Raw genomic sequence first — 18406 nt, forward strand, 5'->3', positions numbered from 1 at the left:
TTTTTTTTTTTTTTGATCTGAATCACGAGGTAGTCCTGATAGGCCCCAATTATGAGTGGCACGGTAATAAGGGATTTTCAATTTGGGCTTTTTGTAGGTTTTTTTTTTATTCGTTTAATTATTTATTTGTTTTTTGGTGTTTTTTGTTGGGGGCGGCGTCGAAGAGATGATTGATTGTGGCTACATAATTTGAATTGGCGACCAAAAGGCCCTTTCGGGATTGTGATTTGTGACAATGCTATTAAATGGTTGGTAACGTACCCATGAATTGTATACCAAATTTTGGGACTTTGTTACAAAAATATTAATTTCTAGGTGTTATAGCATAGGGTCTTATTAAATTTGACTCAAGAAATCCCAATTAACAGTAAGGGGCTTGTAGCTCAAGTGACAATAATCCGTACAGCTAAGAACATGTGTTCGAATCCCCCACCTCTCATTTTATGTCACACAACAAAATAAAACAAAAAATTGATATTACAAATAAACCAAACATTCTTATTATTTATTTGACTGCGATATAGAAACCTTCGGCTAGTGTACACATACTTCGTAATTTTCTGATTTTTTTTTATAAGAAAAAATAAAATTACAACCCAAATCCTTTTGGGCAAGCAGGTCCAAAGAGGTCGAAATAAAAAGCATTTACTAGATAAAGGGGAGCTCAATTTCCCGCAAGTGTAATTTTTTGATGATGTGATACATGATGAACTTTAGTTAAAAAATTGTTTTATGACATTGCTTCATCATGATAAACATTGGTCCATACTGAGCATACAAATTGAAAACAAAGGAATTCATAGAGCATACAAAATATATATATGACTTGGTAGTTTCAGACTTGATCAGGGACACGCGATTTCCTCAGGCATGTCATATGGGCCAGCAATTTTTGGTAGTCAGGAAGGTTGTCTTTGATCACAGGAACTTGCTTGAAATTCTGAACCCATGCATGCAGCCGAGGCAAAGTGCTTGCCCCCAGAACCTTGACACCAACCATTTCTTCAATGGCCTCAAACCAGTGAGGCAACCAACCATGTGTTATGTCTACCAAGCTTATAGTTTCACCCCCAAAAAACTTCTTGTCTCCGAGGCCTTGCTCTTCCAATATTTTCAGGTTTTCCAATACTGCTTGTATTGTCTTTTCTCGCTCTTCCCCGGCAGTTAATTCAAAGAACGGACCAAAAATGGGAGCCTGATAAATAAATTCAAAGTATATAAGCACTTGTATTGATTTTGTAATGCAAATTGAATTTGTAAACTAATCCTATATAGCTATTTGATCTGGTCTCGTAGCAAACAGACTTATTTATCAAATTATATATGTTCACCAAATGATGTGTCAGTATTTCATTTATATATTCAACTATAAACTCACTTTAAACCGCATTTAATTCTTAAAAATAAATATCAATATATCATTTGGTGAACAAATTTGGTGCTTTATCCTTTGTTTTATAAGTCCACTTTACTTATGACCTAGCTTTTGTGAGTCACAATGATCCAATGTTACATTTATAATGAGACCTATTGCTATGTTTATGTATTTGACACCAGGTCTTGGGCCTCACTATTTTCAGGTCCAATGGCAGAGTTCCCCCCTCAAGGAACTCAGTCTCTTTTGTCCCTTTGCCATAACTTTTTTTTTTTTTTTTTGGGTTGAAAATTGCCATAGCATTTTCATTACGAACTACAAAGACAGAAAAAGGGGGCTCTCTTTCTCTCTCTCTCTCATTTTCTTCTTCCTCTATAAAACACCCCTTTTAGTTCTAGGGGCTTCCCTGGAACTAACTCCTTCGGCTAATAAACCGGGCATCTCTCTCCCCCATCAAGTTGTAGAGAGTTCCCCCCGCCCCCTTAGCTTTTGCTGGGCTTTTGATTTTCTTACCTCAGGCAAGTTTTGTCTCACCCCTAGGTGTTTAGGGGCTTCTTGTTAGACCCCATTCAATCTTGACCCAATGTACAGAGAATATACTATTTTTATTACTCAAAACACAATACAATTCAACATACTTACAATACAACTCCTAATATAGTCGGTTAATTGCTAATGCAAAAGACTGAAACACCCTTAGCATCCCATCACTTCTTCTCAGCCTTTTTGGCTGATCTTGGCTAAATCTAAGGTGATTTGCCACTTTTGGCCCCCTGATGGTTGTGTTCTTGATTTTTTGGGCTCTGGGTGTAGATCTCCTTTGATCTATCTTCTGTGGAGGTGGAGTTGAAGCATCTGGTGGGATCTACTATCTTATGGTGGTGTGGGATCGTGTGTGGTGCTGGTGATGCTGTGACTTTTATCTAAGGGTCAAGGTAGAATTTTAGTGGTAAATGCTCTTTCACTTTATGGTGTTTCCAGTTCCAAAAATGGATGAGAGTTGGTTCTCTGACATGATCTCCCAGCAGGTGCATCAAACATAGGGGTGAATCACTCAAAACATATGTTTATGTGTCTGTGATCGGAATCAACAGACATCAATATAAAAATTCAATCCGAAATTTCGTCATATGCTTGTTAACAAACTGAAAATTAAATTATTGACCAAAAAAAAAGACTCAACATCAAAAAATTGAAAACCGTCTCGATCAACATAATAGATTTCAACCCAGTAGACTGTCTCAAAAATTGAACTATAACAAACAGAAAGAAAAAAGAAGAAGTAGATGATACAAAAAGTGATGAAATGAAAATGGAAACTACTCACTTGATACACATAACATTGGATCCAAAACCGCGCGGAGGCTCTTTCGTGAGCATCTTGAGGCAGCAGAAGATAATTCCCCGGCCAAGTTTCTTCAATGTATTCAAGGATGACAGGGGACTCAGCAATCGGTTTGCCGCGATGAACAAGCACCGGGACCTTCTTGTGAATTGGGTTGAGCTGCAAAAGCAATTCACTCTTGTTTGAAACGTCTTCTTCTATGTACTCATATTTCACACCCTTGAGCTTTAGAGCCCATATCACTCTGTAAACATATGGGCTCGGCCAAAACCCTATTAGCTTCACTTCTTCTTCCATGGTTGATGTGTTGAGGTCAAGGCAGGAGGCTCATATATTATAGCAGTCTAAATCAGAATTTAACCATATAAATAAATTCTAAAACTAAAGCTTAAAATAAATCATACAATAGTACAAAGATAAGTTTAGAAAAATCAGAATACGGTCAAGTTTAGAACTTGGTTATATCTCCTTAAGATGAAATTGTCTCTTATTGGTGCTTCAAGTTTCCAATGTCAAACGTCTCTCCCTCCCTGGATACAACGACCTCCTTATTACAATAGGACTCCAAAACACAATAACAACCAACGCATGATTGGTGTTGTGTGTTTGAACTCTCTCTCATATATATGGACTCATCAATAAGACGCACTAGAATAATTACTAACATTAGTGCACTGTGTTTTCACTATGCAATTGTCAAAAATTTAGTTATAACATGTGTGAGACTTACTTATTTATAGATGATGAAATTTGTCTGCTGTATGATTACAGACAATAGTAACTTAGTTGTGGATATCAAAAATTACTAAAAGGGGTTTTGTGAAAACAATTTGAAAGAGGTGTTAGTGTAATTTTTGATGCCTCAAGGGTTTTTTCTTTGGTGAAAATATTTAAATAAAAAAAAATTGATTCTTGAATTTTTTGTATTACCAAATTTCAGGACTTTGTTTTCAAAAATATTATAATTTCTAAGTGTTATAGCATAGGGTCCAAATTTATGAATTTATCGTATCAAATTTGACTCGAGATATTGATTAACAACAAGGGGCTTGTAGCTTAAGTGGCAGTAACCCTTACCGCTAAGAACATGTGTCCTCTCATTATCACTTATGTCACACAACAAAACAAAACAAAAAATTGATATTAAAAATAAACCGAACATTCTTATTATTTATTTGACTGCGATATAGAAACCTTCGGCTAGTGGAGCTCAATTTCCCGCAAGTGTAATTTTTTGATGATGTGATACATGATGAAGTTTAGTTAAAAAATTGTTTTATGACATTGCTTCATCATGATAAACATTGGTCCATACTGAGCATACAAATTGAAAACAAAGGAATTCATAGAGCATACAAAATATACATATGACTTGGTAGGTTTCAGACTTGATCAGGGACACGAGATTTCCTCAGGCGTGTCATATGGGCCAGCAATTTTTGGTAGTCAGGAAGGTTGTCTTTGATCACAGGAACTTGCTTGAAATTCTGAACCCATGCATGCAGCCGAGGCAAAGTGCTTGCCTCCAGAACCTTGACACCAACCATTTCTTCAATGGCCTCAAACCAGTGAGGCAACCAACCATGTGTTATGTGTCTACCAAGCTTATAGTTTCACCCCCAAAAAACTTCTTGTCTCCGAGGCCTTGCTCTTCCAATATTTTCAGGGTTTCCAATACTGCTTTTATTGTCTTTTCTCGCTCTTCCCCGGCAGTTAATTCGAAGAATGCACCAAAAATGGGAGCCTGATAAATAAATTCATGTTGTAAATGCATGAGTTGGTGGATGACCACCATACCTCCTAGCATTCACCCTTTCTAATTCTATGTAACCTATACACTAAATACCATAGTTATGGGCTTGTAACTTATGAGTTGTTAATGTCTTCTTACCATTGTAAGCCTATAAATAAGAGGTCTTATCAAGATGAGAAATACAAGTTGATTGAACAATTTATATTGTCTTCCTCTACTTCCCAATTCTCTCTACAATTTTCCCTTAGTTTTATAACACGTTATCAGCACGACATTGCTCTTGGTATGTATTCTTTCTCTGAATTTTCTTTCTTTTTATATGAGCTAGAGTCATCACATAGTATAGAGTTTCTTTGTACTCACCATCAGACTTCATCATGCTCATTTAAGAAAAAAAATCCTTATTCTTATTACACATGAATATAATGCCATGTTTTTTTTATTTGTTTGTTTATTTGATCTTAAGTATGATCTTAATTATTATAATGAGTTTGTATTATACAAAAGATCAGGACCCGAAGTTCCTCGATCCTCATCATATAACTTGATTAGGACCTAGAGTCCTTTAGATTGAATCAAAACCTGAAGTTCTTTGATTCCAAATAATTGAGGTTGTTAAGTTCCGTAAAGAGCACATAAGGACATGAAACTCCTTGATTTTGTATTAATCAAAATCAGAATTCCATGAGGTCTACATATGTCAAGAACCCGAACCAGAAGTTTCGAATGCATATACATCGATTTGAGTATGAAGTTCAAAGCACAACTATTAATTCAATTTATTTAGATCTATGTATTCGAACTTGAAGTTTCGAATATATGTTGATATGAACCTGAAGTTCATAGTTTTTCATGGATCTTAATACTATATATGAACCTGAAGTTCATTACTTATTTGTGCCTATATGAACCTGAATTGGTTGGAAATCCAATTCTTAAACTTGTAGTTTTATCTACATATTGAATCCACATTAATATTAGATTAACTTGGAATTTCATAGTCTTTAATTTATTTATTTTATTCCTCGTTTATACCACTTTACTCATTTTGTTTTATTTTATTTATGTTGGGTTATTAGTTAATTTCGTTTTACAATGGTAATATAATATTGATACTTACAGTTATATATATAATATAACTGAAATCATAATTTCCAGAAGCAATCAATGCCCATTTATACGAAACGAAAAGATAATATAGGTTACACTCTATGTGTATTATGATGGAGTTGAAAAAGAAAAAAAAAGGGGGGGGGGAAATTAAGACCTGAAGATCTTGATCCTCAATATATTTAATGAAGGACTTGAAAATCCTAAATTCTATACATGTAAAGGAATGAGCCAGAAGCTACAATTTCTATACATCTAAAAAGGCAAGAAAATCCTTTTATATATGTGTATGTACATATATAATTTTATGGTTCACAAAGTGAAAAGGTGATTAAATGTTAACGTGAACCACGTTGATCAATACCAAATATTAGTTGGTTATCTCATTGTTATGGTTTATAAATTTGAAGACACTCATAAGCTGTGTGTAGTCTCGTTTGAGTTGTAAATCTTACTGTACAGTAATGTGTTCAATTTATTGTGAACAACTTTAGCACCATGAATGAAAAAGGGATTTCGTTAATTCAGATATTGGAACCCGAAGTCCATATCATAATAATTTAAACTTGAAGTTTAAATATTGAACAATGTGATAATTATAGAACCAAAAGTTCTAAGTGATATGAGGAAATTATTGGTGCATACTATATTATTTATAGTCAATTAAGGTTTACATATTCCTAAATTCATTTTCAATTAATTGGGACAAGAAGATCTCCCATATCAATACTTGTAAAATAACTATTTGTGAACTTGAAGTTCCTCATTTTTCTCAAAAGGCATAAAAGACCAGAAGTTCTTCAATCACTTTTATTGAAACCAGAAGTTTCAACTATTTATTTTACGGCAATGTAAGGACCAGTTCTTAAAAGACAATACTTATAATATAAATATTTGTGGACTTGAAGTTCCCCAATTCTTAAAAGGCAAATGAAGACCTGAAGCTCTTTGATTTATTTTTCATTGGAACCAGAAGTTTCAACAATTTATTTTATGGCAATATTTTAATTTTTGATGTATTTTATTTTTACTTAGTTCTTTTCTTTAGTGTTATTTTTATTTTATGCAAGGACCCGAAGTCTCTAAATTATATAATTAAAGAAAGACCCGAAGTCTCTTAGGGCTCGTTTGGTATGCCTCCCTAACTTGGACTGGCTTGGATAAAAAATTATCCCATGTTTGTTGTCATATGGTTCTAGTTTTAAATGGGACTAATAATCTGGGGCCCACCAAAAACACCTCCTTAACTGGGCTTAGTGAGACCCGTGTGTGAAGTGGGGACAAACTAATCCCCTCCTCATCGCTCACGACTTCCTCCCTTCTCCACGCCTTCATGCTTCATCTCTTCCATCAGTTCTCACCCCACCACACACCTTGTCACAGCCATCACCTCCCACCTAAGCACACACCTCGTCACAGCCATGGCCTCCAACCCTCATCCATGTCAGCTGCGCGCTCTCTCTCTCTCTCTCTCTCTCTCTCTCTGCTACAAAACCCAAATGGAGGAAATAAATTAATTAATTCAAATCGCTTTTTCTTTTTATGAAATTAGGAGAAGAACCTCACAAAACAATAGCTAACCATCAAGCAATTCATCATCAAAAAACCCACCCCGGCAGAAGCTTCCTCAAAGAATCAAATTCCCAAATTTAGATTGTGGGGTTTGGGCATGCGGCTATTGAAGAGAGAGGAGGGTGAAGAGAGAAATAGTGAAATAGGAAATTGAGAGAGTATAAAATTTTGAATTAAGAAGCAGAGAGATAGATATTGAGAAGAAGAGCAGAAGGAGAGAGGAGGGAGAAGAAGAAGTTGAAGAAGTCGCAGGTTGGAAGAAGATAAAACAACAGAGAAAGAAAGAAGAGAAGTTAAAAAAACAAAACAAATAAATCCACTTGCCTTTTTTTAAAAAATTAAAAATAACAAAGTTAAAAAATTTAGTCCTAGTCCAATCGTGCACCAAACACAGTACAAGTCTTATCCAGCTTATGCCAAGCCAATCCAGTCCAAGACAGTCCCAATATTTAGTCTAGTCCATGACAATCCCGCGTACCAAACGAGCCCTTAGTTATCAATCCATATAATATCTATACAAGGAATTGGAGTTTTGCAATTCTTAGAGACCAAATCAAGACTTGGAGTTCTTTGATTTTCTTTAACTGGAACCAGAAGTTCCAATAGTTTATTTTATTACAGTATTTTAATTATTATTTTATTTTTCTTGTTATATTTAGTTATTTGTTTTCATTTCAATAATTTATATTTAAGGACGTGAAGTTCCTCATATGACCCGAAGTTCAAATATCTTAGAACCCGAAGTTCTTATTATCTCTAATCCAAACTATAAGTTTTGGCCACATGTGCATTAAAAAAAAAGGGAAATTCTAGAACCTAAAGTTCTAATTGTGTCAACCTCCAAATTGATATTTCAACAAGTGCATATGTATTATGAATATGGGTTGAAAAATATACATCATGTCAAGAACTTGAAGTTTCGACATTATTTGGATTTCATGTTTTCTAAAATTTTTATTATTATCGTTTTATTTTATTGCCTTGAAAAATATCATATTGATACAAATTTGGACATGAAGTTCAAAACCAAAAATTCTTTTTAAATTTGATATATGTACTCGAACCTGCAGTTCCAGATATATGTTAATATATATCCAAAGTTCATCATTTTTATTGAGATTAATATTAATATGAACCTGTAGTTCATATCCTGTCAAGAACCTGCAGTTCTGGTATAACATATATAAGATGTTAATTGAACCTGAAGTTCAGAATCAAACGTTGTTTCTTTTATCTTTATCATGTTTTCCACAATGGAATCAAAATATTGTAACCAAATTCTAATTGGAACTTTCAAGTTCCTTGCTTCTTAATTTTAATTATTTTTATATTTAATTTGAACCTGTAGTTCAAAGCACAAAATGAGAAGATAAGACCATTCCGGAAGAATGGCATGCAAGAAATCGTTCCATAAGAACGACATGTTTTATGTACAAAAGAGTGTTCTAGAAGAACGACTTGCATTATGTACAAAATATCGTTATAGAAGAATGACTTGGATTATATACAAAAGACCATTATAGAGGAAAGGCTTGAATCATCCTGATATGTATCTATTTCTAAATGATTAAATACAATGCAAATTCTGAAGATTGCAAGTTGAATACATTGATAATACATTGGATAGATTAAAGTTCCAGAAGGACAACCCATTAACATGTCAATATTAATATGATGCACGCTGAATGCATTAAGGTTCTTGAAGGACAATACTTATGACATGAAATAAGGTCCCCGAATGACAATACTTATGACATTCTTGGTATTATTTTGATGAGACCAAAATTCCCGTCGTTAGGGGGAGATTTGGTTGTTCCTGAAAGAACAAAGAACGACGTGAATGATTATGAAATATATTTATTATTGTCTCATCAAACAAATTGGTATAAAAGATAAATGCTAGAAGTATATTCAAACACAAAAAGGATTGTAAGTCAAATGACTAGAAGCAAATACAGACACAAAGTTAGTGACTACTAATAACCAAGTTGTTGCATGCTTGAAGCATGACAGATTTATAGATTGCAAAAATTGAACTCCCCATAAAAGCTGTTGGATACCTGAAGCATGACAGATCTATAGGTTCCAAAGACTTAATTCCTCAGAAGAGGAGATTAATTGTAAAGTTTAAGCCCTACTCAAAATAACACTCTAGAAGAGGTTATGATCCACATTCTATAAATTATACATCTTAGAAGAGATATTTGTCCATGAAGTGACAATGAAAGCCTCTGAAGTGGCACTGGTACCAGAAATAATGAAAGCAATGAAATGCTTATAAATTATGCATGCGCATGCACATGAGAATTGTGGGATCATGAATTGATGATATATTGGTTTATAGTACGTACTAAAGTTATCAAGGGCTATACATGATGATATTGCACCACTTGTTATAATTGTCGACAAATGTAAACAAAGATTGGCCAATTGGAAGAGGCAGTCCAGTAAAGTTGAATATTTCCGAAAAAAGTGCAATTATTGAACCTATAGTTAAAACACCAAAAGGATATAAAAATGTATATGTTACAAACTGGTGTTTGAGATGAAGTGAAATAAATCACTTGATGATATGGCACAACGTTTCCCAATAAAGACATGGGATTATGATGGTAAACATATGCAGCTATGTTATGCATTTTTATGAAAAATTTATGTGTATAAAAATTCCTGAAGGATTCAGAATGCCTGAAGCAAATGATTTAAAATATAATGGTTTGTAATGATCATTGTGTGGATTAAAGTATTGTGGAAGAATATGGTATAATCGTCTTAATGAATATCTATTACAAAAATGATATATAAATAATTTGGAAATGAGTTTACCATCATTGCAGTATATATATGAAGAATTTTGTTAGAACTCTTGAAGAGTTTACAAAGGCTTCTCCTGATTTGATAAAGGAATTTGAGATGAAAAATCTAAAAAGATTATGAAGTTAAGCATATCGCCAGAAGCGATCTCTTGAAGAATACATATGAATAAATTCTGAGAGATGTAAAATGTCATACATTATATAAATTATTGAAAGAAAATCTCTAAGAAGTTAAGGAGCTTGAAGCTCAATGTCTATACTCAATTTTCATGAAATGAAAGTGATCTAATTGCCTCAGCGAGTACTTTGATTGAATTATGAGTTCAAGACCAAGTTCAATATCGTTGCAACGTATTCAGATTTTTAAAGAAGTTATCAGAATATTTAGGTCTCTTGAAGAGCCTATGACATGCTAGCATAGTATACAAAAATTTATATGAATAGCTTATTACATCATGCAATTTTATACTCTTGTCCTCGTAAAGGTAACGTATGAGTTTGCTTATATTACTATGATATTATAGAATATGATGTTATTTTAAGAATTGTTAATGTGAAAGGATTTGTGAAAATAGTCTAGATATTTTTGGTATTACTCTAACCTCAACAGGGATTAAAAGGAATGACACACATACATCATCCAGTGATGATATTGAAGAAGTTTTTATATAAAGCATTACCAAAGCTTGCTTTGTTGGAGGAAAATGAGATATCAATATCATTTGTGTTGTATCTTCAAATAATTCAAGTTTGTCCTCATCAAGGGGAGTAATTCATCAGGGGGAGGATTCAACAATTTTCTACATATAGGACATATATGCGCTGTACTCTTTTCCCTTGGACTAGGTTTTGTCCCACTGGGTTTTTCCTATCAAGGTTTTAACGAGGCAGCATAAGCACGTCCAACACCATATCAATGATCCAGAAGAATGTTGCACTCTTTTTTCCTTTGCTTAGGTTTTGTCCCACTGGGTTTTTCTAGCAAGGTTTTTAATGAGGCAACTATGTCAATTGTATGGTGGACATCCAAGGGGGAGTGTTGTAAATGCATGAGTTGGTGGATGACCACCATACCTCTTAGCATTCACCCTTTCTAATTCTATGTAACCTATACACTAAATACCGTAGTTATGGGCTTGTAACTTATGAGTTGTTAATGTCTTCTTACCATTGTAAGCCTATAAATAAGAGGTCTTATCAAGATGAGAAATACAAGTTGATTGAACAATTTCTATTGTCTTCCTCTACTTTCCAATTCTCTCTACAATTTCCCCTTAGTTTTATAACAATTCAAAGTATATAAGCACTTGTATTGATTTTGTAATGCAAATTATTAAAATTTTAAACTGATGATATATATAGCTATTTGATATGGTCTCGTCGTGGACAAACTTATTTATCAAATTATATGTTCACTATATGTTGTGTTAGTATTTCATTTATATATTTAACTATAAACTTACTTTAAACCTCGTTTAATTCTTAAAAATAAGATACCAACAAATCATTTGGTGAGCAAATTTGGTTCTCTATCCTTTGTTTTACAAGTCGGCATTACTTATGGCTTAGCTTTTTAACATATATGTGTGAGTCACAATGATCAAATGTTACATTTACAATGAGGAGTCATTCTATAGTGACGGGACCTATTGCTATGTCACAAGAATTCTATAATGAAGGCCTTATATATGGCCCTTAGGTGAGGCCCTATCCCTTAACCGTTGGATTAAATTTGTTAGTTGTTGGATCAAATTGGTTAGCATGATCCAATGATTAGGACATAGGACCTCACGTAAAGGCCATATATAAGGTCCTCACTACAGAATGACTCTGCTATGTTGATGAATTTGACACCAGGTCTTAGGCCTCACTATTTTCAGGTCCAATGGCAGAGTCCCTGCTCTCAAGGGACTCAAGTCTCTTTTTTCCCTTTGCAATAACATTTTCATTATACCAACTACAAAGACAGAAACTATAAATACAGTAGAAGTAACCCAATTATGGGTGAACCACTAAAACATATGTTTATGTGTGTGTGATTGTGATTCTATTGTCTTAATCGGCATCAACATACATCAATATCAAAATTAAATCCGAAATTTCGTCATATGCTTGTTAACAAACTGAAAATTAAATTATTGACCAAAAAAAAAAAAAACAGACTCAACATTGAAAAAGAAAAAAAAAATTTGAAAACCGTCTGAGTAGCATATGTAAGACAAAATACTCTCTGAATTTTGACTTGGCTTTAGTGGTAAGACAAAATGAAATGTTAGTCCTGCTTGGAAAATGAATGAAAGTGACATGCCCTTCTTTTCTTTTTTGTTTTTTTCTTTTTTTATAACATTAGGAGGAAAGAAACCCCTTGGGATATGCATCTCTTTTTTCTTTCTCAAATTTCTATCTTTTTAAAAGTTCTACATCCACCGAATGGAAATTTTGAAATTATTTTGACAGTGATATTTGAGGTCAGGACCATATCCAATAAAGTAGAGGGCCAGACATGGTCAGGACCTTATCCAATAAAGTAGAGGGCCAGACATCAACTGGGTCATATGGTCATTGCCTTTGGTTCTCGTTAATTATTTTTATTATGTTATGTTGATGTCCAAAAAATAGAGTAAATTATAAAGTAGGCATGCTCGCAGTTAGTGGCAGATTCAGGAATTTCCTCTTCGGGGGTCAACGTATAAAAGCTCACAAATTTTTTTAGACAAATCTAGAATGCACCATATTATTATTAACCAATCTACAAAAATTTAAGACCATATTATTATTAAACAATCTTACAAAGATTCAATGCATAGAGTAAGCAACTTTAAATTTATTACGACACTAAGAAAATTTATAAATATTGCGGCTGTAGGACAAAAATATGTGATACCCTACGAGTGATGTTTCCTAGGTTAAAAAGGAGGAGCAAGAGATAAATTCAAATCTGATGAGCTTTCAAGAATCGAAGGGAGCTTCATTTTGATTTTTTTTTAGATTGAAATAAGTCATGGTAAGAAAATTGGTGGATTTTTCTTCAAGTTTTTTTTCCCCCTGAGTTGTTATTTTGTGTTTTCCTCTTATTTTCTTTTATAGACGAAGTTGTCACTCAGGATTTGAGGAATTTGTGAGTATTAATTATAAAATAAGGAAAATAAAGAAAAATATTATGAATATTATAAAAAAGGGTTTTTCATCAAAGAGGAGAAGGGAGAAGAGAGAAAGAAAAGAAAAAATAAAAAGAGAGAAGGAAAAGCAATAAAAAAGAAAGAGAGGGAGGAGAGAGAAACATGTACCTCTCCAAGCTGCACTCGTAGGTTTTATCGGGCAGCAGTTTAATTTTTTTTTAAAAACACCTTAGCCAAAACGACGTCGTTTTGGCAAGGGTTTTTTTTTTTATATATAAAAACTCTTAAGTGGAACGACGTCGTTTTGACATAGGGAGAAAAAAAAGACGACTCTGTTGAGCTCTGCGTGCTGCTTGCTGCTTACTGCCTGTGGTGCTGTGGCTGCTTCCTCTTTGTGGCATTTCATCAAACACCTTCTGGGCAATTTTCAGGGGTCAAGTTCTTGGCCTCCTATGGTAGATTCTGGGTTTGCAGGGGTCAATTGACCCCTCTTGCCCCTATGTGGATCCGCCACTGCTCGCAGTCGTTGTCATTCTTCGTCGGTCGGTGATGCTGGGATCTGTACGAGAGGCAAAATTAGTAACAATCTTGGCACGGGTGTGGTATCGGCAGAGTAATAGTACACGTGCCATATGGTAAACATACTATAAGTAAAATTACCAAAGTTCCCCGATTCTAATTCCTTGATTTTCCTATTTAAGTTCCCTAATTCATGGTTTGCACCATTTCTTCCTGATAGGTAAATATGTCATAAGTAGAATTACCCTATAGGAACCGGGCATTAAAACTTCTTTTTTCACTCCGAGGGCAAGGACCCTGTAGCTCAAGTAGTTAAGGATATTTACTTTGCACTCAAGGATATTTATTTATAAAAATAAAAATAAAATATTCATCTTTATTCCAAGGGCACTACGCCCTTTTGAAACAGAATAATTTGGTACATGAAGTTGAAATTGGATAAAATAAGCACACAACAATATTATACACATATATATATGAGCCATGACCCTATGCAAAAAGCTAGAGCCAATATGACTACTGGGCAGTGCTTTTGGCCAAGACAAACTTCTCTCTTTTATGTTTCTGATAGTCAAGCAGTCTTCCATGATCAGGCAGGTTCTCTTTGATCACAGGCACTTGCTTAAAATTCTGAGCCCATGCGTGCAAGCGAGGCAGAGTGCCTGGTTCTATCACTTTTTTCCCTACTGCTTCTTCCACGCATTCAAACCAGTAGCTCAGAGCTCCAAGGGCAATGTCCACCAGACCAATAGTATCGCCGCCGAAGAATATTTTGTCTCCAAGGCCTTGTTCTTCCAAGATTTTTAGAGCTTCATGCAACTCTTTTGTTGCCTTTTCTTGTTCTTCGTCTCCAACAGCTCGAAAATATGCACTAAGGCGGGGCGGTATCTGGAAAGGAGAACAAAAAAAAAGAAGAGATCGATGTCAATATGTTTTCAAATTCAGAACCTCCTACACGTAAAATGTAATTAATTACCTTCTCTACTCCAAATTGTATCCAAAATCGAGCAAGGGCTTTTTCATGAGGATCTTTTGGAAGCAATGGCTTCTCTGGCCATGTTTCTTCGATGTATTCGAGGATGATGAAGGACTCAGCAATCGTCTTGCCGCCATGGACAAGCACTGGCACCTTCTTGTAAACTGGGTTGGACTGCAAGAGCAACTGGCTCTTGTTTGAAAGATCTTCTTCTATGTACTCATAGCTCACACCCTTGAGCTTTAGAGCCCATATCACTCTGTGAACAAAAATGCTTGGCCAAAATCCCAGCAGCTTCACTTCTGCCATTGTGTTGTGGTGAGATGTTTGAAACAAATGGGTTTAGAGTCTCTCCTCTCTTGGTGCCAGATAAATTCAGTTATATATATATATAGAAATATGTCGCAATCTCCTATGCTTGGGCGATAAGTTTCAAAGTTGAAAATGGGAATAAACAAACCAAAATCTTTAAAATGTCTTCATTTTGATGATATTAAATTATGTGCTCACCTAAACCTTATAGCTTTTCCTGAGTAGTCAATTAATCACCTCTGTGGGTCTTATCTTTGAACATTTCTAATTATTATTATCCATAGGTTTGCGATAAGTTTCAAAGTTGAAAATGGAATAAACAAACCAAAATCTTTAAAATGTCTTCATTTTGATGATATTAAATTATGTGCTCACCTGACCTTATAGCTTTTCATGACTAGTTAATTAATGACCTTTGTGGGTCTTATCTTTGAACATTTCTAATTACTATCCATATGGGACAAGTTCAGAATTGTTTAAACTATTATACAAGGCTTCCTATTTTCAATGCGAACAAACTCTCAAAATGCAAATTACACCAAAAGTGAGATTTTAGGAATAATAGATTTCTGGTGTAAATACGTGTTATTTATGAGTTTAGTGTTTGTTGATTTTTATGACAGAAAAAAGCTTGACTCCTTAAAATTGAGGATGTCACATCCCGAATCGGCTCCGTCGTATATATATTATAGCAGTCTAAATTTTGGTTGCTAATATAATACTCTCTGAATTTTGACTTGGCTTTAGTGGTAAGACAAAATGAAATGTTAGTCCTGCTTGGAAAATGAATGAAAGTGACATGCCCTTCTTTTCTTTTTCGTTTTTTTCTTTTTTATAACATTAGGAGGAAAGAAACCCCTTGGGATATGTATCTCTTTTTTCTTTCTCAAATTTCTATCTTTTTAAAAGTTCTACATCCACCGAATGGAAAATTTGAAATTATTTTGACAGTGATATTTGAGGTCAAGACCTTATCCAATAAAGTAGAGGGCCAGACATGGTCAGGACCTTATCCAATAAAGTAGAGGGCCAGACATCAACTGGGTCAAATGGTCATTGCCTTTCGTTTTCGTTAATTATTTTTATTATGTTATGTTGATGTCCAAAAAATAGAGTCAATTATAAAGTAGGCATGCTCGCAGTCGTTGTCATTCTTCGTCGGCCGGTGATGCTGGGATCTGTACGAGAGGCAAAATTAGTAACAACCTTGGCATGGGTGTGGTACCGGCAGAGTAACAGTACACGTGCCATATGGTAAACATGCTATAAGTAAAATTACCATTAACCAAGTTCCCCGATTCTAATTCCTTTATTTTCCTATTTAAGTTCCTTAATTTATGGTTTGCACCATTCCTTCCTGAGAGGTAAACATATCATAAGTAGAATTACCATATAGGAACTGGCCATTAAAACTTCTTTTTTCACTCCAAGGGCAAGGATCTTGTAGCTCAAGTGATTAAGGATATTTACTTTGCATTCAAGGATATTTATTTATAAAAATAAAAATAAAATATTCATTTTTATTCCAAGGGCACTACTCCCTTTTGAAAAGAATAATTTGGTACATGAAGTTGAAATTGGATAAAATAAGCACACAATAATATTACACACATACATATATGAGCCATGACCCTATGCAAAAAGCTAGAGCCAATATGACTACTGGGCAGTGCTTTTGGCCAAGACAAACTTCTCTCTTGTATGTTTCACATAGTCAAGCAGTCTTCCATGATCAGGCAGGCTCTCTTTGATCACAGGCACTTGCTTAAAATTCTGAGCCCATGCATGCAAGCGAGGCAGAGTGCCTGGTTCTAGCACTTTTTTCCCTACTGCTTCTTCCACGCATTCAAACCAGTAACTCAGAGCTCCACAGGCAATGTCCCCCAGACCAATAGTGTCGCCGCCGAAGAATATTTTGTCTCCAAGGACTTGTTCTTCCAAGATTTTTAGAGCTTCATGCAACTCTTTTGTTGCCTTTTCTTGTTCTTCGTCTCCAACAGCTCGAAAATATGCACCAAGGCTGGGCCTTATCTGGAAAGGAGAACAAAAAAAGAAGAGATCGATGTCAATATGTTTTCAAATTCAGAGTCTCCTACGCGTAAAATGTAATTAATTACCTTCTCTACTCCAAATTGTATCCAAAATCGAGCAAGGGCTTTTTCATGAGGATCTTTTGGAAGCAATGGCTTCTCTGGCCATGTTTCTTCGATGTATTCGAGGATGATGAGGGACTCAGCAATCGTCTTGCCTCCATGGACAAGCACTGGCACCTTCTTGTAAACTGGGTTGGACTGCAAGAGCAACTGGCTCTTGTTTGAAAGGTCTTCCTCTATGTACTCATAGCTCACACCCTTGAGCTTTAGAGCCCATATCACCCTGTGAACAAAAAAGCTTGGCCAAAATCCCAGCAGCTTCACTTCTGCCATTGTTTTGTGGTGAGATGTTAATTTGAAACAAATGGGTTTAGAGTCTCTCCTCTCTTGGTGCCAGATAAATTCAGTTATACATATATAGAAATATGTCGCAATCTCCTATGCTTGGACGATAAGTTTCAAAGTTGAAAATGGAATAAACAAACCAAAATCTTTAAAATGTCTTCATTTTGATGATATTAAATTATGTGCTCACCTGACCTTATAGCTTTTCATGAGTAGTTAATTAATCACCTTTCTGGGTCTTATCTTTGAACATTTCTAATTATTATTATCCATAAGGTTTGCGATAAGTTTCAAAGTTGAAAATGGAATAAACAAACCAAAATCTTTTTTTTTTTAATTTAAAAAATAAACCAAAGGATTAGGCGAGATTAGCTCCTCCGTATCGGTCATCGGATGCACAAACATCTACTATTGAAACGATAATTTTTACGTCTGTTGGACGTGAATTTTTCACGAAAAAAAAAGGGGTGGCAACCCATTTAAAATAAAATAAAATAAAATGTAAGCCGTAAACTTGTATTTGAATGGGACTGAAATATTCTTCCCTGCAAGTTTATCAAAAAAATATAAGTGTTTGTCAAGTATCAAACACTGAAAGATAAGCATCCCAGCCGAGAAGTGGCTATTCACTTCAACTCAAACTCCTCAAATCTCGTGGTCTATAAAAGAGTCATGCCTATGATAAAAAAAGGAGGACATAAGGCAAAGAGGAGAACAGCCGCAGGAAGGAAAAATTAGCAAGCACACTTCAGAAAGGGAAGATCCATTTCAAGGTAAAAGAAATTAGTTTCATGGCACAATTTTCTGGTTTTTTTGCTCAAGACTGCAGGTTTCATTCAACTCAAGGGTTCCTGGCTATGACGATTTCTATCATCATGAAAAGGGCCAGGAATCTCTCAAAGGGACAGCTCTGCTCAAGTATTTCCGAGGATACGATCTGAACCAGTTTGTTTGATCAATACACAGAGATTCTTGGCTATGATGATTTTAATCATCATAAACAAAGTTAAGAATCTCTCCAAGGCTTGGCTCCGCTCAAATAATTCCAGCAGTTTGTTTGATCAATCCACA

The 18406-nt window shown here is 34.7% G+C and overlaps 3 protein-coding genes across 3 annotated transcripts; all 3 read right to left on the bottom strand.

The window, feature by feature from the left end:
• Positions 1 to 627: 627 nt before the first annotated feature.
• Positions 628 to 3200, bottom strand: LOC110750904 (glutathione transferase GST 23). Its single transcript, XM_021951289.2, has 2 exons — positions 2703 to 3200; positions 628 to 1195 (listed from the first exon to the last, which is right to left on the bottom strand). The coding sequence occupies exons 1-2, from the start codon at positions 3015 to 3017 to the stop codon at positions 836 to 838; spliced, it is 675 nt and encodes a 224-aa protein (XP_021806981.2). The 5' UTR covers positions 3018 to 3200; the 3' UTR covers positions 628 to 835.
• Positions 3201 to 13965: 10765 nt separating this feature from the next.
• LOC110750902 (putative glutathione S-transferase) lies at positions 13966 to 14968 on the bottom strand. The gene is made up of 2 exons (XM_021951287.2): positions 14586 to 14968; positions 13966 to 14497 (listed from the first exon to the last, which is right to left on the bottom strand). The coding sequence occupies exons 1-2, from the start codon at positions 14892 to 14894 to the stop codon at positions 14126 to 14128; spliced, it is 681 nt and encodes a 226-aa protein (XP_021806979.1). The 5' UTR covers positions 14895 to 14968; the 3' UTR covers positions 13966 to 14125.
• A 1431-nt stretch (positions 14969 to 16399) lies between these two features.
• On the bottom strand, positions 16400 to 17532 carry LOC148297170 (putative glutathione S-transferase). Its single transcript, XM_088246847.1, has 2 exons — positions 17015 to 17532; positions 16400 to 16928 (listed from the first exon to the last, which is right to left on the bottom strand). The coding sequence occupies exons 1-2, from the start codon at positions 17321 to 17323 to the stop codon at positions 16557 to 16559; spliced, it is 681 nt and encodes a 226-aa protein (XP_088102973.1). The 5' UTR covers positions 17324 to 17532; the 3' UTR covers positions 16400 to 16556.
• Between the last annotated feature and the right edge of the window lie 874 nt (positions 17533 to 18406).

This window comes from Prunus avium, chromosome 1, assembly GCF_965620075.1.
Source record: "Prunus avium chromosome 1, drPruAviu1.hap1.1, whole genome shotgun sequence".
NCBI classification, from domain to species: Eukaryota; Viridiplantae; Streptophyta; class Magnoliopsida; order Rosales; family Rosaceae; genus Prunus; species Prunus avium.